Below are 25,866 nucleotides of genomic sequence, written 5' to 3'. Positions count from 1 at the left end.
AAAAAGCAAAAAAAAGTTTCCTTTTTTTTTAAAAAGGGGCGGGGGGATAAAAAAATTTTTCATTTTTAAAAAATTTTTCTTGTATTCTAATTTTTGTTGGGATATAGCTTTACTTGTTATGTTGTCAAAATGGATAATTTTAAGTAAAGGAGCAAGACTGTGATCCAAGTACTTATATTCAATAACAATAAGGATGGCATTCTTCTCGGTGTCTTTAATAAGCAGGGATGGTAGGTTTGCTAATTTCTGTGTTGTGAAAAATAACATGACATTAGTTTAGTTGGTTTGATTAGTAGTCTGCTGGAGGGAGACCATAGACCGAGATCTGTGAAGCTTTTTTATAAGTTTGCTTATGCAACTGAATATGATTTACCAGATTCCAGGAGCAGTATGTAATTTGCTTACTTGGTAACATCAAGAGAGGGTAGGTCAGAAGTAAAATAATTAACAAAGAGAAAAAATGGGACCTAAGACAAAGCTTTCAGAGACTCCATCTTGTGATAGTTATTGATATTAACTTAAGTTCTGCCTTTATTCTCGTAACCAATTTGATTGTGTTTTCCAAAATTAAACTATTAGTAATTTGATGAGTAATATGTTAATGGTATCAAATGCTTTGGCCATGTTTGCAGACACTCAGGTGGTAGTGAGCCTTCACTGATATTACAGTAATTTGGTCCTTTATAATCAGTAAGGCAGTTGTAGTGCTGAAGGTGTTTTGAAAGCCATGTTGGTGGTCAGAACTAGGTCTTATCTGTGTGATCAAATGACTGCTTGAACAACCGTTTTTCAAAGGTTTTTTTCAATAGGACACAAATTTGAAATAAGTCTTAAGTCACTGAATTCAATGAGAGAGAGAGAGAGAGAGAGCACTTTTGAGAGTCGAATAATGTAGTGTTTGAAGACAGGTTGTGCTTTTCCAAATGTGAGGGCCAAGTTAAACATGTCCATAGGGGTTTAGCAGGTTTTTTTTCAGCTGAATTTGTAAGAAAAGTAGGATGAAACTTGCTGTTCATGGCAGATGAAGGATTTAAGCTATTAAAAGAGCTTTGGTTACTTAGATAGCAAATTGGGAAAATGAAAGGTTGCCGAATAATTAACTGTGTGTATAGCTGCAAGGAAAAATTGCTGGTCTAGTCATGTGGTAGTCATTTAATTTTTTGTTTTGTAGAGGGTAAGAGGAACCTGTAGGCTTCTGTGAAGTTGTGCTTTTGATTATAGGGCGTTTCATTGATAGTTTGAGTGGAATTTGTAATGTGCCCCATCAGGTACTTTATTTCTTTCCAAAAATGTTTACGTTTGCTAGAGAAGATGACTTGTTTTGCCTCTTTTTTTGTCTCAAGTGTATAGACTTAGTGCTGTTGCTGGCTGTCCTAATTTGGTTTCTACATGTAAGATAGGCATTCTTGCTTGGATTGTGATTCCATGAAGTGGACTACACTAGGCATCTTGGTGTTTTGAGAGATGATGTTTTAGATCTCTTGCCCTTCCTCCAGCCACAGTCTTCCAATGTGAGATACTTATCAATGTTTGGGAGTCTTCCGTCAGTTTCTCACTGCAGAGGCCTTCAGTCCAATATAAAAGATTCATATTGGCCCTGTCATTTGATCTGTTAAAAGGCCTTTTTCAGTGGTGGTTTATTGCTCTCCCATTGTTAATGCTTGGTGGTCCTCCTGTATGCATTATCTCTATATATTTTTACTGAAAGCTAGAAAAGCATGTTTTATATGTTTCTTGTTTGTTTTTTGTGCATTTGTCTGTCTTTCATTTTGTGCTCACTTATTCCCTGGTCTCAGATGATGGATCACAAGGATGAAGGACATCTTCCTAGACTGGTTTGTGACATCAAGATGTGCCCATTGGAAGATGTATGCATGCCTGAGTCGAGGCATTAAAGATATTTAGTATTTTGCTGAGTTAGGAATATCAGAAGAGAAAATTCTAATAGTTAACATAAGAGAGAGGGTCTTCTTACTAGTTAACTGATACATTGAGTTCAAATCTGTTATTTGTTAATACAGGTAAATTTGTTTTGAATTGTGTGCTTGATACTACTTTAACTTTTAAAATTGTCCATATACGTGCTGCAATTTTTAATAGCTTAGTGCAGACATAATATTTTTTATGACTTTATCTGTAGGTTTGCTGAAGTCAAGTCCAAAATTGCAAGTAAGTGTCTTTGGTTTATTTTCCTTTACTGTTTGCATATGTGTTATTTTGTGTTCTATTATTTTAATTTCTGTTTTGGTAAACTTTATGGACAGACTACAGAATAAATTCAGATTTACTTATATTTAATTAGTTCCTTTTCCCCTCTCCCAATACCTTGTCCTGAGTAGCTTTGATGATTTCAGGTCCTTGGCTCTGGATATTTAATGGGCAGTTGCCTCTATACCTAAAGACACTGTCATTCTTTGATTTTTATTTTTAATGGTGCAGTGGTTAGCATTGTTGCCTCACACCAATTGATTCTCCAATTTTTGATGCCTTTTTATGCAGAGTCTACCATGTCTTCATGTCCTCCCTGTGAATGTTTTTTGACTGGGTGCATGGGTTTTTACCTCTATCCCAAGGAAATGCTGTAAGTGAATATATGATTTTCCAAATGGTTTGTAGTTGTGTGTGTGGTGCACATGTTGGTGTGCAAGTTGTGCAGTTGACCGGAATTGTGCCCAAGGTTAGTATTCCTGCCTTGTGCCCATTGAGTAAAGAGGCTCTAGCTCCCTCACAAACCTGAACTGAGTAAAGTAGGGATTGGAGAGAAAATGGATAATATGCAGATGTGATAACATTGGGTTTTCACTTCTAGAGGTTTAACACAGACATAATGATTGGTGTTGCCATTTCAGATCTACTGTTACTTCTGTTTTCATCCTTTTTTATTCCCTTGTGGGCATTCTTTTGCTCACCAGAAGTTTCTCCCCAGCTTGCATAAGAATTATTAGAGTGGATGTGTTAACCCCACCACCAGCAGCAACACCATACACAAAGCAGTAGTAGACATTTCTGGTCTTTGCTTCTGAGAAAACCCAAGTACTCCAGCTTAGTTAATGGACAGATGTCATCCTTGTTGCAGGGAGGTGGGTATCCAGAGTGAGTGCTGAGACTGAACTGCCTATTTCACTTTGCATTCTTTATGGAGCCTGCATGCAACGTTTTTGTACAAGTACTTTGACTGGTGTTTAGAGAAACCAGGTGACATGATAGTCATCTTAGGCAAGGTGCCTTTGTTTACATCCATTTATTATTTTGCCATTTGACATAGCATATACTCGTGCCTTTGATACCTTGGGCTTGGAACAGAAGCTTTTGAACTTCTGTTAACTTGCCAGAAAGAACTTCCTACGTTATTATACAAGAATGTTCTGTGATTAGCACAACTTGTTAAGATAATACATTCTTTTGATCATGGGTGGTCATGCTTTATATACTGCTTTCTTTTTACAGGTAAATATCATAACTTAGAGTGCCAGTTGATTCAGGAATTCACTAGTGCCCAAAAGAAGGGAGAGATGTCTCGAATGCGAGAAGTAGCAGCAGTTTTGCTTCATTTTAAGGTAATTGGAAAACTTTAACAGACTACTGTTGTCAGATTGCAGTTGTAAACTCATTGAGAAAATTTTTAGGAGTGCATTAATTTAACCATAACTTAAAATCAGATTGAGATTTTTTTTAAGGCTTTGCAGAGGGAAATTTATTACAGTACATATATGTAGAAGGAGGTAGGATTTTTGAACTCTGTCTGGTAACAGAAGAATGCAGTACACTTTTACATTCCATCTTATCTTGAACAATATTACATAATTTTATAATAAAAAATCATAAGTCGAAGATTACATTTTATTCTCATAAATGTCTTATGAAACTTTTAAAATAAATGTCTTATGAAGCTTGATTCATCACATTTTAACACACAGTCATTTGTATAGTCTATTGTTCATATTAGTACCTAATTTTAGATTTTCATCATAGTGATCACTGGTGAAGTAGCCTTAGTTATATGGGTTATATTCTGCCAAGGGTATAACAGCAGGCCAGATTCCAATGCTTCAGGGCACCTTCTATGTGCCCAAACTGTCGGGCAACTCAAGATGAGCTAACTAAGAGAAGTTTGGGTGCCAAGCCCTTCAGAGCTTTGTGTTGGCAAAGAGTATGTTCCTGTGAAGCTTTTTGAGGATCAGCGGTCGGCTTGTGGTGTGCCTTTGCTGGGCAGATATTTTCTCTTTGGGGGAAAATTATTCCATTCAGTTACTTTTGTTGATTATTAGTACTGTCCTCTTCAGGATAGTTGTTTAAAGCTAGGTGCTTGTGTTGTAACAGATTGTTCTGAGACTGTATTGTATTTTTAAACAAGAGCGCTATTTTTTCGTGTCAGTTTAAAAGTTTGTAAAGTATTTAAAAAATGTTTTTCAATGGAGAAATTGTTTATCTTACTTTTTGGGGTTGGCATGTGTTTTAAAGTGCTTTTTACTGTGTTTTTGTTTGAAAAAGTGACTTTTAAAATGATTTTGCTGCTTGTTTTCCCCTGTTAAAGTGACATCATCAGTCCCAAGGTCGTTCCTTCTTCCAGCCACATAAAGAAAAAGTTAAGCAAAAGCTACAACAGGCAAGCAGTTTGCTTCAGCTGCAGGTGGATGATTCTGTTATGAGCATTTGCTGTACTTCACACCACTTATGTTTTACCCCAGATCCCTCTGGTGTAACATCTGTAGCCACTATGGACCGGGGGTGTTAGCCATGTCCACTGTGGCTATTGAGGTCCCTTCAGTGGGCAAGGTAGAGACACTATTGTTGGTCCTGAGAGAATGAACAGGGAAGGCTTCCCTGTTTTGTCATGATGCTGTGCTCATCCCTGGGGAAAAGCCACTCCTGACGTGTATAACACTGTTGGCTCCATTTTTTCTGTCAAAAAAAGAAATCTAAGTATGTGTCGACTTCTCCTCAAATTTCTTAAACAGGGGTAGTTTCGTGGGTCTGGCTCATCAGACTTTTGATCCTTTTTATTTATTGCTTTTTGGTAAAAGAAAAAAAGGATACCTCATTTCCTGAAGAGATTCAAAATTTTGAATCTGGACAAGAAGATGAAGGTGCAGATGCAGGTTTTTGTCTCAGTTTTTGTATTCAGACTTGTAGGACAGCTCCATGTCTGTTTCTCCCTTTTGGGTTCCTCTCTTTTTGAAATGATTTTCCAGAATATGTCAGTATTCTCAGTGGGAGTACATTGAGGTTTCTCACTCCCACAGGAAATTTTATGAGCTGTTATAGACGGAATTTCTTGAACCTTCACCATTTCTGTCAGCGTTGGTGTGTGTGTGTTTCTGTCTGTATTTTTCATGATAGCTATCCTGCTGCCCCTAAAAAGGCAGATAGAATGTATAACGTTCCTCAGTCTCTTAAGTTTTTATACACTCTTCCCAAACTTGGTCCAGCAGTTATAGTTTTAGTTATTCCTATTGCTAAACATTTAGTTAATTCCCATCATATTCTTTCTGATAAGGATAGGAAGAGTATTGGTTGTTATGGGAAAATGGTGCATGATGTTCTTCGTCTTCCATTGCTGCAGTCCTGACTATTGGGTATAGTCCGCGTCCAGTCGGCCCGAATACCAGAGTATAAGGCTGACGTCGGTCAGGGCGCATTAGACTGACGTCAGTACGTCAGGGTACTAATGCGCATGACCGACGTCATATCCTCAGTCTTTTTTGCCGCATGGTCCGATGCAGAAGCAGTTTTGCGAGTGCAGGTTGGCGTACTGAAATATTTCCGAAACCGGAGTTTCAGACCGAAACAGAGTTGGCTAAGTACGCGTGGGGAACATTTTAGTTTTTCTTGCCTCAGTATTTTACCGGATGTCAGAAAAGTGAATAACTGTATTTCTTGTGGGAAACAGATACCTCATAGGGATTATCATACCTTGTGTATACCTTGTTTAGGGCCTGAGCACGACGTTGTTGGTTGCCGCTCTTGTGCTAGGTTTAACAAACGCACTATTAAGAGGAGGTTAGACTGTGCCAGGTTAGTGTTTGGGAAGCGTTGCAATTATAAAATGCCGCCGGATGCTCCGGCGCCCGCTCCAAGAAGCGCAAGGATAAAACAGTGAAGCCTAGGGTGGAGGAACCGGCAGTCCCGGACGCCGGTTCTTTAGAAGGCTCAGTGGAGCCGGAGGTTTTGCCAGGAGTTTCCATGGAGTCCCAGGCAGAAACTATACTCTTACAGGATGTGCCTTCTCAGGAGGTAGGCCAGGCTGAGGGGCTCCTCAGGTGACTGTTCTTCCCTCTCTTCCCAAGGTAGTTAGGGCCTCTCCTTCTGTTGCCAAAACTTCTTTGAGAGGTAGGCCTACTTCAGCTTCAGTGGGGGCTTCTCCTAGCATTTCGGTTCTGTACCTAAGAAACATATGCTTAAAATGGCAGAAGATTTGATTACTATGATTAGGGGTTCTATGCCCCGCCTGATAAGAGGCCTAGGGTGGAACCGAGTTTGATAGTTTTGAACAGTGTTCAGAGGCTTCAGAATCTTCTGTGGAAGATATGCAGGAGTATCCTACTTATTCTGATTCTGATGTGGATGATTCCACTCCTACAGCTTCTCCACCTGAGGATTTCTCATTTTCAGAGACTTTGCATTCCATGAGGGAGCACTTTAAATGGGAAGGCCAGGATTACTCTGACTCCAGGAAAAGGCTTAGGGAGTTCTTGTTTTACCCCAGCATAGGCCTTTAGCTATTCCTCCTGTGTTGAATGTGGTGGAAGATGTTTTGCAGAGGCTTCCTGAACCCTGACTCTTTGCCTCCTGCTCCTGTTAAGCCTGATAGGTATTATAGGGTGCCCGAAGCTCATAAATATTTGTTTAAGAGTCCTAGGGCGGACCCAGAAACTATTTCTCAAGGGCCTAAGGGTGTAAAGGCTTCTGTGGTTAAAAATCCTGTTCCCACTGATAGAGGCACGGGCTTTGGATAGGTGGGGAAAGAAAGTGTATACTTCTTCCACTCTAGCCATGAGAGCTTTGAATTGTCAGTTTCACATGCTAAAATATCAGAATTATCTCCTTTCACAATTGAAATCTAAGGTGGATGCTTTGGCGGAAGGTATTGAGTGTAAAGAGTTGCTGGATTTGGTTCATGTGTCTGAACAAGTGGGTAAGCATTCTTTGCAATGTGGTTTTGATGCTGTACAGGCCTCCTCGAGGGTGGCTGCTACCAGTTCTGTTCTTCGCAGGCATGCCTGGTTGAAGGATCAGAATTTAGCTGAGCATGTTAAGACAAGGATTTTGGATGCTCCTTTACAGTCTGATGTGTTGTTTGGTTCGCCTGTGGAAGCAGTTTTAAAGAAAATGGAGGACAAAGCTAAGTCTATGCAAACTGTTAAAGATTTTTGCAGGTGCAGCCACCAAGTTTAGTAGAAATTGGCCTGCTAAGGGGTGGACATATCCTGCTTATGATTCTCAGTCTAGGGGTAGGTCTAGACGTGGTAGGGGCAGGGCTCAAGGTTCTTTTAGGCCTAGAACAGGAGTTCACCTGCTCAGACTTCTGGTGAGGGCAGGGGTCAGTCCTTTCGTAAACAGACCCAATGACCTGTTTTTCAGCTGCCAGCAGATTCACGCTTGGCAGCTCCTTTGGGAGGAAGACTGTCTCTTTTCAAAGAAAATTGGGATTTAATTACTCAAGACAAATGGGTGTTGGATATCATTCACCAAGGTTACAGATTTTATTTCCATACAATGCCCCTTTCAAAGGCATGCCAGACGCTCCTCCTCAACAACGGAAAGAGGCTCACAAGCAAGTTTTACAGTTACTTCACATAGGGGCCATTCAGCCAGTCCCTGTATCAGAAAGGGGCCTAGGATTTTATTCTCGCCTGTTCCTTGTACCAAAGAAGGGAACACGTGGAGACCAATTTTGGATTTATCTATCCTCAACACTTATCTGGACATTCCCAAGTTCAAGATGTTGACGTTACAACAGCTTTTACCTCTGCTGGGCAAAGATCACTGGATGGTAACTTTAGATCTCAAAGAAGCTTACCTTCATGTGCCTATAAGGCTAACTTGCAGGAAATATCTGCGGTTTCGAACTGGAAATTCTCATTATCAGTTCTCTGCATTGCCCTTTGGCTTATCTACTGCGCCCAGAGTGTTCACAAAGGTTCTGGCTCCAGTGATAGCTTACTTCAGGCTTCAAGGAATTCAAATCTATCCTTACTTGGACGACTGCCTGATTCTGGCTCAAGAAAGGGAAGTTCTTCTACAGCACCTGGAATATGTTATCGCAGTGCTAAGATGCCTAGGGTATTCTGTGAACGAAATAAAGTCCAGTCTAGTACCCTCTCAAGACATGTGCTTTCTGGGTGTGAGACTGAATACAGCAGCCCAGATGGCCTTTTTAACCCCGGACAAACAAAAGAGTCTGTCACTTTACTTCCATCAACTATCTCATCAGTCCGTGCTGACTGCAAGGACAGTCCTTCAAGCATTAGGGTTCATGGCATCTTGTATTCTGGTGCTTCCCAATGCCAAACTGCATATGAGGAAGTTACAATGGTATCTCAAAAATGTATGGACACAGCACTGCCAGGATTTGGACACTGTCATTCAAATAATACCTTGCCTTCAAAAGGAATTCTTGTGGTGGGCTCAGGAATGTCACCTAAACAAGGGACTCTCTGTTACCCGGCCAGAGGCAAATCAGATCTTAACGACAGATGCCTCGGACATTGCTTGGGGAGCTCATCTAAATGGAAAGTGGATACAAGACAAGTGGCCTGCCAGACTACAGCATCTACATATCAACATGAAAGAGATGTTAGCAGTCCAGTTTGCATTGATGGCTTTCAAGGAGTTACTTCTTCCAGGGCAGGTGTTGATTCTAACAGACAACACAACTGTCATGTGGTACATCAACAAGCAAGGGGGAACACATTCTTATCCTCTATGCAGGCAAGCAATGATTTTATGGGAGACTGCGCTAAGCCTGCAACTAACTCTTCAGGCAAGGTTTCTGCCAGGAGCACAGAACTCCTTAGCGGATGTGTTAAGCAGACAAATCATGGATCCCCACGAGTGGAAACTGGATCTTCATGTATTTCAGAAACTGACAGTGTCATGGGGAACTCCAGACATAGATCTGTTCGCTTCTCCACTAAACCACCAGCTGCCAAAAGTATTGCACAAAGGGGTTTCATCACACGGCTTGGAAAGTGGATGCTCTGTCTTTCAGTTGGAAAAACCTTCATGTGTATGCCTTTCCACCTCTACCTCTTCTTCCAAAGGTACTGTTAAAGGTCAGACAAGACAGGCCAAGGATGATTTTGATAGCTCCAGATTGGCCTCGCCAACACTGGTACCTCTACTACGGAGTCTGGTAAAGAAGCCTCCATGGCCTTTACCTCTGATTCCTCATCTGTTATCTCAGAAGGACGGTCATCTGCTCAATGTCAAGCTACACTCTCTTCATCTAACAGCTTGGCATATTCTGTGTTGAAGCACAGCAGGTCTCAACTTCCTCAACAAGTTTTAAATGTGATTGTGGAAGCTAGAAGACCTAGTACAAGGAAAGTGTATGCAGAAAAATGGAAGAGATTTTTATTTTGGAGTACAGCAAAGAATTTGGAGATTTCTGAGCCTAATTTGAGTGTGGCTCTTCAATATCTTACTGAATTATTGGACAAAGGTTTGTCCTTCTCTTCCATAAAGATTCATGCTGCAGCAATTTCAGCTCACTATGATTGTGACCCACCTTTGTTTTCGCATCCTTTGTTCAAGCAGTTTCTTAGAGGGGCAAAGAATATAAGACCCCAATGAGAGCTCCTACACCTGCTTGGGATCTCAATTTTGTGTTGGAAAAACTTACTCTACAACCTTTTGAGCCTGCAGCTACTGCTGAATTGAAATATTTGTCATGGAAGACTGCTTTTCTGTTGGCTATTACTTCTGCAAGAAGGGTGTCTGAGTTGCAGGCCCTTATGGCAGTAGAGCCCTTTTTGATTTTCCATAAGGATAGGGTATCATTACGTACTAATCCTTCTTTTATGCCTAAGGTGGTTTCTAGTGTGGCTTTAAACCAAACTATTCATTTGCCTACGTTTTTTGCAGATCCTCAAAATAAAGGGGAAAAGATTTTGCACACTTTAGATGTACACAGGCAATTGCGTTATTATTTAAGCAGGACTAAGGATTTTAGACAGTCTCAGCAGTTGTTTGTTTCTTTTGCTTTGAGTTCTCAGGGCAAGCTTGTGTCAAAACAAACTATTTCTAGGTGGATTGGCTTTTGCATTGCATTTTGTTATTCCCATCATGGCAAGGAGATTCCAGCTGGGATTAGGCCTCATTCCACTAGGGCTACTGCCACTTCAACAGCATTTCTAAGGGGGGTGGCAACTAAGGATATTCTGGAAGCAGCTACTTGGAGTTCAGTGCATACTTTCTCTAGGCATTATCACCTTCCTATCTACTCTAAGTCTAGGGCTGGTTTTGCCACAGCTGTTTTACAAGGCATGTTGTCAGCTCCTACTACTTTATAATTTGCCAGCCTCCCTTACCTCTGCTTTGGGATTCTACCCAATAGTCAGGACTGCAGCAATGGAAGACGAAGAACATAGTACAGTTTTGTACCTACCATAAATGTAGATGTTCGAGGATTCCATTGCTGCAGTCCAATTTACCCTCCCTCCTTCCCCTCTGTATTTAGGGGTGGTTGTGTAGGTGAGTTTACATGCTTATATTTTTGTATATATTGTTGTATATATTGTACATGTTTTTGGTGCAGGTTTTTTGGGACTTGTCTTTTTAGGGTCTTCTGACATCTGGGGCAAGAAAAGACTGAGGATATGACGCCGGTCATGCGCATTAGTACCCTGACGTACTGACGTCAGTCTAATGCGCCCTGACCGACGTCAGCCTTATACTCTGGTATTCGGGCCGACTGGACGCGGACTATACCCAATAGTCAGGACTGCAGCAATGGAATCCTCGAACATCTACATTTATGGTAGGTACAAAACTGTACTTTTCTGCAACTTTGATTTTCAGAATTTTGAATTGTCAGGCTCACATGGTATTGTTTATTCTGAATAATTATGGAAGTACAAAAAATGTTTGGACTGTGTTTTAGTCTTGTGAGGAAACATATGCTTTAAATTATTTAGTCTCTTCCATTGTACTGGTCACTGCTGTCTGTTTACAGTGTGTGTATGACTCTATTGATCATTCTTCCAGGGCTATGGCCTGTGGTACTGATGTTCTTCATGTTTCACTGTTGCAGTCATTACATTTGTAGTAATCTGCTGGCAGGTTGCCCTCAGTTAGCCTGAATTCCAAAGTCTCGGGTCCTGCGTCAGTTGCTGTCTCTTCTTCCATGATGTCAGGTCATCAGGGGTATATAAAATGCAGCCAACGCCATTTTCTTCAGTCTTTCATGCCGCACGGTGCCCGAAGTAGAAGCATTTCGCAAGTGTCGGTCGGCCGACTACTGAAATATTCGCATTTGAGTTTCAGAACCGAAGTCTTCACTAATTCAAGTACCCCGTTGGGGAAACTTTTTTTCTTGCTTTTTATCGATGTCAGAAAAAGTTAATAATTGTATTACTTGTGGGAAGCAAATACCTCATAAGGATTTCCATTTATCCTGTATTCCTTGCCTTGGCCCTGATCATAACGTGCCTGGCTGCCAGTTTAACTACCCAGAAATGTTGTCTGATAGCAATCCGACTACCAGAGTACATAAAAAACGCAAAGAAAAGGACAGAGAAAGGCAGTCGAGATCCAAAACCGACGAAGCTTCTCCTAAGCCAGTCGCCGGTACTCAGTGAGGCGCTTTTGAAGCCCCTGATACCTGCTACCTTCATGTCGCAGGCCTCTGCCGACACCCATGTGGAGTTCTGCATGCCACAAGATACTCAAGGTATTGGACCGACGGATGCATCTCCCTCGGATGGGTCCAGAGCCGCTAAGCAGGTACCGGCTTCTGAGGGTGTATTCAGACGTCAACATTTGTATATCAAACCGACGACAGCTGCAAAACCAAAGACAAAAGCAACTTCTAAAACAAAAAAACTGACGCATGAGCCACATGCACAGGCCTCTATGCCTAAAAAACAGATGATCAAAATGGCTGAAGACCTTATTACCTTGATCAGGGGGACCCTTCCCCCTCCTGAAAAGAGGCCTAGGCAAGACACTGATTATGAATCTTCAGATCAGGTTTCTATTTCTTCTGATTCCTCTTCTGATCAGGAATATTCTCTACCCCCCTATGAGGATTCTGTTGATGAAGAATCTATACCTTCAGCTTCTCCTCCAGAGGACTATTATTTTGGGGAAACCTTACATACCATGAGGGAGCATTTCCACTGGGGGAGCCAAGATTTTTCAAAATCTAAAAAGAGGCTCAGGGATTTCCTTTTACTACCTCAACACAGGCCTCTAGCCATTCCACCTGTGTTAGACATTGTAGATTATGTGTTTTCGGAGTCTAGTCTGACCCCTGATTCCTTACCTCCAGCTCCTGTTAAGCCTGACACATATTACAGGGTTCCTGACTCTCATACATTCCTTTTTAAAAACCCTGCTGCTGACCCGGCAACTATTTCACAGGGTCCCAAAGGAGTTAAGGCTTCCGCTGCAAAAAACCCTACCCCCTCTGACAGGGATTTTAGGGCACTGGATAGATGGGGAAAAAAGGTTTACACATCTGTTACCTTGGCTATAAGGGCCTTAAACTGTCAGTTTCATATGCTCAAATATCAGCAACATGTCATGGCATTGCTTAAACAGAAAATGTTGTTAAACTCTAAATGTGCAGAAAAGAAGGAAATGCAGAATTTATTGCATGCAGCTGAACAAGTTGGAAAGCATACTGTGGTTTTGATTCTTTGGAGGCCTCCTGCAGGGCCACAGATACGGGTTCTGTAATTAGGAGGCATGCTTGGTTAAAGGAACAAAATCTGCCTGATCATGTTAAAGTTAAATTATTAGATGCACCTTTACAGCATGATACTTTGTTTGGTGTTAAGGCAGAAGAGGTGTTAAAGAAAATGGAGGACAAAGCTAAATCTATGCAAACTGCCAAAGATTTTTTACAAGTACAGCCACCTAGGTTTAGTAGACACTGGCCTTCAAAGAATTGGTCCTTTCCTGTATCAGACAGATCTCAAAGGGGCAGATCCAGACGCAAGGTTCATACAGGTCAAAGCAATGGGGTGCTTCTACCTCCAAGGTTGGAGAAGACAAATCACAGCCATGCAGGAAACTGTCCCAATGACTTCCCCTTGCCTGCACCAAGTACGTGTGTCCTGGCAGCACCTTTAGGGGGAAAATTAGCAGTTTTTTCTCAAAATTGGCACATTATAACCCCAGGACAAGTGGGTTCTAAATATAGTGTCACAAGGCTACAAGTTGTTCCATTTCCATACTCTGCCAAAGGCAAACGGCTGGCCAGATCTCCCAAAACATCAATGGACAGTGGCACAAAAACAAGTCTCATCCCTCATGGACATATGGGGGCCATTCAACAAGTACCAGAGCAAGAGCAGGGACAAGGATTTTAGTCAAGACTGTTCTTGGTACCCAGAAAGGACAAGGCCTGGAGACCAATACTGGACCTAGCTATTCTGAACACATTCATGGATACACCAAAATTCAAAATGTTGACTTTGCAGCAGCTTCTGCCCATGCTAGGCAAGAATGCTTGGCTTGTGACTTTAGACCTAAAAGAGGCATACCTGCATGTCCCAATCAGACAATCATGCAGAAGATACCTTAGATTCAAGGCTGGCTCAATGCATTACCAATTCTCTGCACTGCCCTTTGGCTTATCTACTGTGCCCAGGGTCTTTACAAAGTGCCTGGCACCAGTAATTGCATTCTGCAGACAAAGCGGAATACAAATATACCCTTACTTGGACGACTGTCTAATTCAAGCAGAGAACAAGGACATTCTTCTACAGCATCTGGTGTTTGTAAAAAGACTTCTAACATGCCTAGGGTACACAGTCAACGAAAAGAAATCAAAACTAGTACCCTCTCAAGAGATAATATTCTTGGGTGCAAGCTTAAATACAACTGCCCAGATGGCTTATCTCACGCCAGACAAACAAAGGCAACTGACTACCTATTTCAAAATGTTGGCAACAAAGGCCCAGTTATCTGCAAGAAAAATTCTGCAAGCTTTGGGCTTCATGGCATCCTGCATCCAACTAATTCCATATGCAAGACTGCATATGAGGAAACTTCAATGGTATCTAAAAAGTATTTGGGCTCAACATTGCCACAGCCTGGAAACCATGATTACTCTCATTCCCTGCCTGCAACAGGAGTTTCGATGGTGGGCGAAGGCTTGTCACCAGAACAAAAGAAGCCATTCACACTACCCCCAGCCAGGCAGACACTAACAATGGATGCTTCAGATTATGCCTGGGGGGTGCACATGGTCCTCAAACCAAATGCATCTACATATCAATCAAAAGGAGATGCTAGCTGTTCAAAATGCCCTGACAGCCTTCAAGGACCTACTTCATCCGGGACAACTACTGATAAAGACAGACAACACCACGGTCATGTGGTATATAAACAAGCAGAGGGGCACACATTCTTACCCCCTCTGCAGACAAGCCATGACTTTGTGGGACACAGCATTGACTTATCAAGTTCACCTGCAAGCAGAATTCCTGCCAGGAAAAATAAATACTCTGGCAGACGAACTGAGCAGAAACCTCATGGATCCCCACGAGTGGAAACTGGATCCACAAGTCTTCAGCATGATAACAAGGAAATGGGGATGCCCAGACATAGATCTATTTGCCTCCCCTCACAACTGCCAACTACAGAAATTCTGCACAAGGATTTACCACAAACAAGCATGGAAAGTGGATGCCCTATCCTTCAGCTGGAAAAACCTAACAGTATATGCCTTTCCTCCACTGCCTCTCCTCCCCAAGGTACTCCTAAAAGTCAGACAAGAGAAGTCAAAAATGATACTGATTGCCCCAGACTGGCCACGCCAGCACTGGTACCCAATCCTAAAGAACTTGTCTCAAGGTCCAGCCTGGACATTGCCTCAAACTTCTCACTTACTGACCCAACAAAACAATCAGATCCTGCACAGCCAAATCAGTACCTTAAATCTGGCAGCATGGCGGATAATGTAGCCATTCGGAACACTCCACTCTCCAAAGCTGTAATGGATGTTATCTTGGAGGCCAGGAGGCCCAGTACCAGAAAATCTTATGCAGAAAAATGGAAGAGATTCTGTGCTTGGAACCAGGAACAAGGAATGGACACGTTTGTACCAAATATTCCTCAGATTTTACAATATTTAACTGAGATGTTGTCAAAGGCCTATCCTTTTCATCAATTAAGATTCATACCTCTGCCATTTCAGCCCATTACAATACGGAACCACCTATCTTTTCTCATCCTTTAATAAGACAGTACCTCAGAGGGGCCAAAAACATAAGACCCCTTAGGAGAGCACCAATACCTGCATGGGACCTAAACTATGTCTTGGAAAAACACACTGTCCCCTTTTGAGCCAGCCTCAGCAGCAGATATTAAATTCTTATCCTGGAAAACAGCTCTGCTCCTAGCAATAACCTCTGCAAGATGAGTCTCGGAGTTACAGGCAGTCATGGCGGTGGAACCTTTTATAATTTTCCATCCAGACAGGATCTCTCTGAGGACGAACCCTACATTTATGCCTAAGGTGGTGTCCAGTGTGGCCCTTAACTTGCCTATCTTTTATCCAAACCCACAGAACAAGGGGGAGAGACTTCTGCATTCTTTGGACATACACAGACAGCTACGCTTCTACTTGGACAGAACTAAAGCTTTCAGAAAGACTGAGCAACTTTTAGTGGAATATGCTGCAGGATCACAAGGAAAGGCTATCTCAAAACGGACTATTTCAAAAATGGATAGGCCATTGCATTCGCTTCAAAATGGATAGGCCATTGCATTCGTTTCTGCTACTCACATCATGGCAAATCAGTGCCTAAGGGCAGTAGGCCACATTCTACCAGAGCAGCAGCCACTTCAGCAGCCTTTCTCAGAGGAGTACCAACCAAAGACATCTCAGAGGCTGCAACTTGGAGTTCAGTGCACACTTTCACAAAGCACTACCACTTGCCTCTCTACTCTAAATCTAGAGCAGGCTTTGCCACTGCAGTTCTGCAGGGCCTCATAGCCTTTCCTAATCTTATTTAGCCCAGCCACCCATCCTCAGCTTTGGGATTCAACCCAAGAGTAATGACTGCAACAGTGAAACACGATGAACATAGTACAGTTGTATACCTACCATAAATGTAGATGTTAGTGTATTCACTATTGCAGTCCAGGTTACCCTCCCACCATCCCCCTTTCATTTGCTGGGTCTTATCTGTACTTCTCTATTCTATACAACCTATGTGGTGTATTTGCTTGTAGATGAAGGAAATGTTTACCTTAGTGCATGCATGTTTTTGGGCATAATCTGTTTAACCTACCCTTTTGGGGGCACCTGACATCTGGGGCAAGAAAAACTGAAGAAAATGGTGTCGGCTGCATCTTTTTATACCCCTGGCGCACTGACTTCAGGGAAGAGGCGACAGCAACCAACGCCGGACCAAGACTTTGGAATTCAGGCCGACTGCGGGTAGCCTGCCAGCAGGATAACCCAAGTGTAATGACTGCAACAGTGAATACACTCGAACATCTACATTTATGGTAGGTACACAACTGTACTTTCTATCCTCCTATCCATAGCTTTGGGATTCTACCCAAATGTAATGATTGCAACAGTGAAACACGAAGAACATAGTACAGTTGTGTACACTTATCATAAATGTAGATGTTAGAGTGTATTTACTGTTGCAGTCCGGGTTACCCACCCGCCATCCCTCTCTTCTATACCTTTTCTTTCCTTCACTTTATACTAAAGCCTTTGTGGTGTATTTGCTGTTAGATGAAGGTAAAGTTTATGTTGCTAAAAGTTCATTTACATATATTTTTGTTTATTTATATATTTGCTCCCCATTTGGGGGGCACCTGACATCTGGGGCAAGAAAAACTGAATAAAATGGCGTCGGCTGCATGTTTTATACCCCTGACATCATGGAAGAGGAGACAGCAACCGACGCAGGACCCAAGACTTTGTTATTCAGGCTGACTGAAGGCAACCTGCCAGCAGATTATCCAAATGTGTAATGACTGCAACAGTGAATACACTCGAACGTCTACATTTATGGTAAGTGTACACAACTGTACTTTTTAGCTTTTATGGATGTTTTTATCAGCTTGTATTATGCCTAGCAGCCCCTGCTCCCAAGAGTTCTGATAAAGGTGTATGAAGTACCTCAGGCATGTAAGTACCTGTTTTCTAACTTCAGATCAGATCCTGCAGTGATTTTTTTTTTTTATCAATACCATCTACTACTAAACATATTGTGAATGATAACTCCATTCCCACTGACAAGGTTCATCTTTAATAATTCTGAGCTGTCAGGCTCATGTTTTTTACTGGCTTTTGAGAAGATGAGAAAATTAACTGGTAACCTTCCTTCTTCAGATATTAAAACTTCTGTAATTGTTACTGTTTCTGAGACAAGGAGTACTTTAAAGAGTGTTTTCTGCTGCTGATATATCCAGATGTGATGCTACTAGTTCAGTTATGAAAAGATTTGCATGGCTGTGTTTCTGAACTTGAGGAGATATAAAAGCTGAGATTTTAAGTTCTCTCCTTGTCTAAGATGTTCTATTTAGCTCTTCTGCTACTGAGGTCATGAAAAGATTGGCTGAAAGAGGGAAATTAATTCAGAGGTAACCCAAATCATTGAGCCCTCTTTTTCCAAGTTCACTAAAAACTTTCCTTTTAATTCAAGACCCCTTTTCAGGAAGCAAAATAAGCAGTCTCAACAAAGTTCAAACAGAATTTTGAAAAGTAATAGCAAAGATGCTCAAAGAAGAAAGAGGGAGCCTTCAATAATCAAAGTCGGTCCAAAAACTTTGACTGCCTAACCATTGAAGTTCCCACTCCCTTCCACCTTGGCAATCCTTTAAATCTAACCCTATGTGTAGGCCTTCATCTTTACCAGTGACATCAGACTACCTCAGACAAATGGGTTCTGAAAATCATACAATAGGGATACAGATAGCAGTGGAAATCCCTTCTCCCCTTTTCAGGGAATTCTTCCTCATTCTGTAAACCAAGCATCCCTGTTTCCTGCAGTTTTGGAGCATATGTTGTTTGAGGGAAGGGGGGGGGGTCATAAAACTAGTGCCCTCACATCAGATGTACAAAGTTTTTTATCCAAGTATCTTTCTGGTGCCAAAGAAAGAGGGAATTTAGACTAGTCCTAGACCTCTACTTTCTTGGTGTCTGTGTCAAAGTCTCAAAGTTCAAAATGTTCTCCCTACAAAACTTTTTACCATTCGTTTCCCCCTCAGTTTCTTAGTAACATTAGACTTAAAAGAGGTTTATCATCATACAAGTAGTTTACAAAGATTTCAGATGTATGTTAAGATTTTCTGTATTTGGCTTACATTCTCAATTCTTCTTACCCTTTGTAAATACCCTTGGTGAGTAAATTGAACGAAGTGTCTGGCTCAGTTATTTGCTTACTGCAGACATTAGGGAATTCACATCTTCATATAGTAAGACTGTTGTCTTATATTTGCAGATTATTGTTTCAGTTGGCTAGATTTCCTGATGTGTCAGGGAATTCCTGTTTGGTTTGGGGTTTTAAGTGAACTTACAGAAAATATCTCTCGCCCCTTCCCACAAAATAGATTTTCAACATATAGACTGTCTTAATGGCAAATGGGTAATAGTGCCCTGGAACCCTCCCTCTAGTAGACTATCAATGTTCAGAGCTTCTCCCACTGCCTGTCAGTGGGTGTGAAGGATCAGTCACTTGACATGACCAGGGCTGCCCTTCAAACCCACAGAACTTTAATTTTTTAGTGCCACAGTAAGAGAAACCTCTCTTTGAATGCTGCTGTTCTCCTTTGGTTTGCTTCAGCTACTGAGCTCTGATAAGAAAACCTTATGGGTTTTTGTTCTTTGTTTCTTTCTGGGCTGGAAATGTGTATTCTGCTGGTTTCCTTGTTTTTTCTTATTGGAAAATTGTACTTTGAGTTTGATTTCTCTTTCATTATAATAGTTATCCCATTTATTTTAAGATAATTTTGAGTTTCTGTGGGTTTTTATCCTTCTTAATGTGTTTTTTTGGCTATTGATGAATGAGTTTCAGTATTAAGGTCATTTTGGTACACTTCTCATTGCCTTGTGCTGGTGGAACCAGAAGTAATGTGTAGCTGTTATTTCCATTGGAAAAAAACTTTTTTGAAAGTTTTGAGGAAAGCTTTTTTTCTGTTTTTACATTTTTTTTTTCATTTGGGGACATGATTATTTGAGATGATTAAGTAGACTTGCAGCTTTTAAATTTTTTTTTCTTCGTTTAAATCGTGATGTTGGTACCATTTTGTGAACCTTTCTTAAGTTTGTATTTAATTCCTTGTCAAAGGCTGTTTTGGGCTGCTGCTATTCATGTGGGACTGAAACTAGCCTTTAGTTACAAAAATTGGGAGTCTTTGTGACATGCATTTTGTACTTTGACTACTAAAAGTGCTGTATTTTTTCAGTGCAGTATTCAGTATAGCATTCCTAAAGAAAAATATACTTTAGATTGCTGTTTAGAGGGAGAATGGTGTGGTTTGTCCATTTTGTACTGGGTTGATTGAGAAACCAGTAATTGGTATTGATCTGGCTATTTTTTTGTCCATTGACTTGATGGACTCTGAGACTGTGACCCCACCATCTACCCCTTGTGAACCTGCAAAACGTAAAAAAACAAAAAAAAATTATATGCTTCAGTGTACTGCTTGTGGCTCAGTAGTTGCCTCACCCTTAGGCAGGCTGCTAGACCACTCGCCTTCTGTTACCTCCAGCTCCTCTCGAATGGTGATGTTACTGCAGCTGTGTAGGACACACAGATCAGACGCATCCTCTGGGGCTATACTGTTATGTGTTTCAGATACAGGAGGCCCAAACCTTTTAGACGTAGGGGAAGTCAAGGGTGCAGAACCCATTGCCGGTATCAACATGTAAACCCTGCCCCCACCCCCACAGGATTTTCCCCGCTATAGTAATGCAAGCTAAGAAGAGATGGAAGACACCCACTATGTGATAGGGCAGTAGTCTATCACTGTTTTCCCACCTGAGATGGTGGTTATGGCTAGATCCTTTGTTTATGCAGTTGATTATGGGGTGCATACCTGGGTTATGAGTAACACTGGTGCTTCCACGTCCGGTCACTTATCTGAAGATCCTGATTTTGAATGGGGATCTGTTGTCTGAGGTTTTGGACCTGTCTGATTTGGATCAGTCACATGTTCTTCTTGTTCATAGGTAGGTACTAGACTATTGTCTCTTGGGCCTATATAAGCCTAGCCATAAAGGTACCCTTGCTTTCGCCACCCAAGAAAATTATTTTCCTGTGCCCCTGTCGAGCAGAGCCACAGAAGTGATCCCCGGGGTGAATTTCTTATTTCCCATTCAATCATCAAGATTTTCTTGAAGTGTGCTAATGAGGAGCTCTGTTTGATATAGATAGGTAGTCTGTTCCAGAGTAAAGGAAGTATCTGGGACAGGAATCTATCCCTCCAGCATGTTCTGTATATTGTGGTGACAAGGTTTAGGTCCCTGCAGCATGTAGTTCGGAGGGATTGGGATTTCTTTAAGTGGAGCATGTCCAACAGCTCTGAGTTTGACATAGCTTTGTATGTTAGGCAGAGATCGCCTCTGAGTAGGCGATATGCGATGGAGTAAAGCTGGAGTTATTTGAGACGGTCTGCGTAGGGTATCTGTTTGAGGCCAGTAATCCTCTTTGTGAGGTATTTCTGTGGCCTCTCCAGTTGTAGATGTCTTGTGAGGTACATACCAAAAGGGGCGCTGTACTCTGTAATGTGTCTGAGTGATGAGTAGAGGGGAACAATTACCTCTTTTTTTCTGGATGAGAAACCTCTTGTGATGAGGTGTGCCACGTAGAGGTATTTCCTGACCACTGTAGCAGTGTGATTATCAAAGGAGAGACTACTGTCCACTTGTGTCCCAAGGTCTCTTACCACATTTTCGGTGTTAGGTAGACTACCACCTATGTGGTAGTTCATGGTTACAGAGTTTTTACCAAAGGGGATGACGGTGCACTTTTTGGCATTGAGCTTCAGGCCATGCCTTTGACACCAGGCATCTGTCTCAGTGAGGCCCTTTTGTAGGATGTCCCCATCATTAGGAGTTTCGGTTATGGCTCCCAGTTTGCAGTCATCTGCAAACTTTGTTAGCAAAAGAACTTCTTTGTTAGTCTGTACTTCAGAGAAGTATATACCAAACAGGAGAGGACCCAGGACTGAGCCCTGTGGTAGTCCACTTGTTACTGGTCTGACGTCAGATTTGGAGTCTGCTACTTTCACAGTGTGGGTTCTGTCCGTGAGCCAGCTGGCAACCCCTCTTGTGACATGGGGATTTATACCTAGTTTAGTGAGTTTATCTATAATTCCAGAGTGGGGGATGGTATCGAAAGCCTTGGCGAGATCTCAATAGGCTGTGTGAACCACCTTACCCTCATCTATGGCTTTGGTGACTGCTTCAAAGAAGTCTGTCAGGTTTAGGAGACATGATCTGCCTTTTACAAACCCAAACTGGGTGGGGTCCAGAGTTTGGAGATTGCCAATGTCTTTGTTTATGAGTTCCATGATGATACTCTCCATGGCCTTGCAGACCAGGCTCGTCAGGCTAATGGGGCGGCAGTTCCCAGGGTCTGCCGTGGCTCCCCCTTTGTGGAGTGGGATAACCGTCGCGGTGCGCCATTCAGTGGGCGCAAAGCCTGAGGTGAGGCTATGATAGAACATGGTACTTAGGTGGGGTGCCAGTTCGCTGTGTAGTTCGTGTAGAATGCAGCCTGGGATATTGTCAAGTCCCATGGATGCTGTGTTCTTGGCTTTTGAGGGTGTGGTTTTTACCTGTGCAGCTGTGATTATAGGAACTTTGCATTCTTCCAGTATAGAGATGGGCCCTCTAGGGGGTGAGAGGGGGGTAAAGTTAGCACTGAAACTATCTGCCAGGATGTTGGCAGTATCAGTTGGTACTGTATATTTAGTGACATTGTGCTGTAACTCAGACCAGATGTGAGTGTTGTCATTGAGGTTCTTGACATAGATATAGAATGCTTTGTGATTGTCTTTAGAGTCAGTGGCAATTTTGTTTTCGTAATTAGCTTTGGAAGATTTTATGAGGGATCTCAGCTTCTTACTGAGGCTGACCAGGGAGCTCCTCCAGTCATGGGATTTTACTCTCTTTTTGCAACAGTTTCTTTCTTCTGTTGTAGAGTTTATGGCAGAGGACCACCAGATTGGCTTCCTTTTTTTTGGAGGATAGCATCTTGGTTCTGTTAGGGATAAGCACGATCCATGCACTCGTGTAAGTGCTTATAAAGTGCATTTGTGTAGAATTCAGCAGTCATACTTCTATTGTCCGTCTGCATGGGTGTCATGAAGTTTGCCACTTCTGTCTTAAGAAGTGTGAAGTTGGCTTTAGAGAAGGTTTTTATGGTGGTTTCCCTAATGGGGTGTGGGGGTGGGATGTGGATGTCTAGGGTGATTAGCTTGTGGTCGGATCTGACCAACGAGGAATTAACCTCTGGTGTGGAACACCGGTTGCCCATGTTGGTAATGACCAGGTCTAGGATATTGCTGCCCCTGGTGGGGGTTTGAATAAATTGATCCAAGGCATTGGAATTTACGAATTCCAGAAAACATTGAGCAAAAGAGTTGGTACATGAGTAGTTTGCCCAGTTAATGGTGGGGTAGTTGAAATTGCCCATTATTATGGTGTTGGGTTGTACCCTAATATTTTCCAGTGTATCAAGAAATGAGGAGTGGGAATCCTGGGGCATGGTGGGGGGTCTGTAGCAAGCTACAATTTGGATTGTGGTCTTGCCCAGACTTAGTTGCACTTGGATAATCTTGGAAGCATTATGCTGTACAACTAGTCTGGAGGTGTGGATATCGTTAATGAATATGGACACGCCTCCACCTTTAGTGCTTCAGTCCGGGTTAGGTGGCCGAAAGGTGTGGTATGAATTATAGCCTGGTAATGCAGGGCTGCTCTCTGGAGCTTTGAACCAGATCTCTGTCACTGCACAGATGTCGATGTTCTCCATTTTAAAAAGTGCCTCGAGTGAGTACATTTTGAGGTTTAGACTTCTAGCATTGAGTAGCATTATCCTCAGATTTGCTTGCACCTGTTACGGTGGTGAATTTGTCATTTGACCCTTGTCTAAAAAGGCACTATAGGGGTAGCAAGAGCCTTGGCCAGTATCCAGAATCCCAAGGGTGACAGGTGCAGGCCATCTCTGGCAAAGCATCGTGGTCTGTCGATCATGTCATCCGAGGCAGACAAATACTGGATCCCCTTAGAATGACACCAGAAGCTTAGCCAATTGTTGAAGTCCTTCATTTTGTCCTTGTACTGTGGTATCATTCTGGGTGATGGCAGGATGCTACTGAGGGCTAGGGTCATACCTGCCTGGGCTACAAGACTGGAGAACTCCTCCATGTCTCTTTTCATGTAGTCCAGGGAGGTACGTCTCAGGTCATTCACACCAACATGGACAATGACAGAGTCATATTTGTACTTGTTGTGGAGTGACCTGAGTGCGTGCGGTATGTTGCAGATCCTGGCACTCTGGCATCCAGGCAGCTGACAGTGACTTTCTTCTTGTTTAGCCTGGTGAGTGGAACATCAGTTGTTTCACCATTGCAGGCCTGACTGCTGGGATTTCCTGTCCTGAAAGCCCTTGGACAGTCTGACTACCAGAGAAAACTGTTTTCGTCCCCCAGGCCGGCAGACACCCTTACCAACGTTAGTATGCTGCGGTATAAAGGGAGCCATCTTGCATCATCACTTCAGTCTTTTCTTGCCACTGGAGCCTGAAGCATTATAAAAGTGCATCAGTCAATCGGTCCGCACCAGAGAGAAGTTGTCATTGGAAAGATAAGTACCTCGTTTGGGAACTCTCTTTCTATTTCACTTAACTCATGTCAGATAAAGTAAATAATTATCTCCGCTGTGGTAAACAAATCCCACACTCTGACATCCATACTCTTTGTTACTTGCTTAGGCCCAGACCACTATATTCCTAATTGCCATTCTTGTGCTACGTTTAATGCTAGCACAATTAGGCATAGGGCCGAATTCTTGGGACATTTTTTTAAGACAGGAATCAGTTGAATCACGTCAGATGGTGTCCGCCAGTCATCCCAATTTTGAGCTGCATAAGGGAAAAAAGGAAGAAACATAAGTCAAAGTTGTCAGTCACTCTCCAGCTGACTCTTCTCCTGTACTGATAATTGTTGAAGAAGGTGAGGTGCCTTTGCAGCCCCCCTTTGACATTTGAAACAGCAACCCAGGCCTCTGTCGAGACTCATTTTGAGTCTGACATGACTTCGCTTCATTTAACTTCCATTGCTGACATTTTCAGCTCAGTGGTTGCGTCCGAGGTCACTCAGCAGGTCACAGCTTCCAACAAGTGCTCATTAGCTGGCGATACAACGAGGCCTAGACTATGCTGGGGCATTTCCACAGAGAGTCCGGTGGCAGGGCATTGGATGCACCTAAGCCTAAGGCCAAACCCACCCCAAACAAAGGCAGTGTGGCAAGGCCTCTGCCTAGGTGTATGGGCTCCCAGTTACCGAGATTCCCAACAGGATTTGATTAAGCTGGCTGAATACTTAATAAACATTGTGAGCACCATACAGACTACATGTGAAGCCACCCCAGGAAAAAGGAAAAGGGATGGTCTATGCTCATCTTTTCTTAGATCCCTTACTATTGGAGGAGGATTCAGACTTTAAAGACTCTGGCTCAGAGGAAGGACCCTCTTACACATCCTTTGAGGAATTGGATTCTGAGTAGAACCTTCCTTCTGCTTTACCTCCAGAGAATCAAACTTTTACGGAAACTCTTCATCCTGTGAAGCAGCATTTTCAATGGGAAGCACAAGATTACCCCCAGCCAAGTTCTTGGACCTCCCTGAACATGGACCTTTACCTCTCCGTCCCATTTTGGATGTGGTAGAGGATGATTTCCAGGATGCCTCCATGAACCCTGACTCACTTCCCCCTGCCCTTGGGAAACCAGGCAGATTTTATAGGGTGCAAGACCCCCGAGATCTGTTTAAAAATCCTTTGGCTGATCCAGAAGTTGTTACTCCAGTGCCAGTGCCTCCAGGAATCCCCTGCCCACAGACAAGGAGAGTAGGGCCCTAGACAGGTTTGAAAAAAGGGCATACACCCCCGCTACCCTGTCTGAGGGCCCTCAGCTGTCAGTTCCATATGATTAAATATGAGCAAACCATCCTGCATTAACTCAAGCAAAACATTTTAACTGTGGGGGGATAAAAAAAATCTTTCTATGGAACGTTTGGACTTGTCACTCCACTTCTCAGGTGGCTAAACACACTTTGCATTGTGGCTTTGATGCAATGGAGGCATCCTGCAGGGCAGCTATCACTGGTTCAGTAATTAGGAGATATGCATGGCTTAGGGAGCAATCTCTCCCCGATCATGAAAAAGCAAACCTTTTGGATGCTATGCTTGAGAAAGACAGACTTTTTGAACCAAAAGCTGAGGCAGTACTCAAAAAGATGCATGGACTTTGCCTTGTTCTTCCAAACAGTTAAAGACGTCCTGCAAGTGCAACCACCTAGGTTCAGCAGGAACTTTCCAGCCAAGCACTGGTTCTTTCCTACCCAGCCTAGAAGTAAACAGAGAAGGCCTCAAAAGTACAGAGCTTCCAGACAAAGGCATCACTAATTGAGATCAAGGCAATGGAGTTCTGAAACACCC

General features: G+C 42.5%; 1 protein-coding gene across 1 annotated transcript in view; it reads left to right on the top strand.

Moving 5' to 3' along the window:
- The window catches only part of EXOC5 (exocyst complex component 5), a gene marked incomplete in the record, with an annotated part of 1,512,951 nt that overhangs the window by 335,051 nt on the left and 1,152,034 nt on the right, over positions 1-25,866 (top strand). The window contains 2 exon segments of the mRNA XM_044074439.1: positions 2,141-2,169; positions 3,448-3,557. Coding sequence (XP_043930374.1) covers positions 2,141-2,169; positions 3,448-3,557 — 139 coding nt within the window.

This window comes from Protopterus annectens, chromosome 6.part0, assembly GCF_019279795.1.
Source record: "Protopterus annectens isolate FY-2018-M chromosome 6.part0, PAN1.0, whole genome shotgun sequence".
NCBI classification, from domain to species: Eukaryota; Metazoa; Chordata; order Ceratodontiformes; family Protopteridae; genus Protopterus; species Protopterus annectens.
The sequence above is the reverse complement of the archived record's forward strand: the minus strand, read 5'-3'. Positions and strand labels throughout refer to the sequence as shown.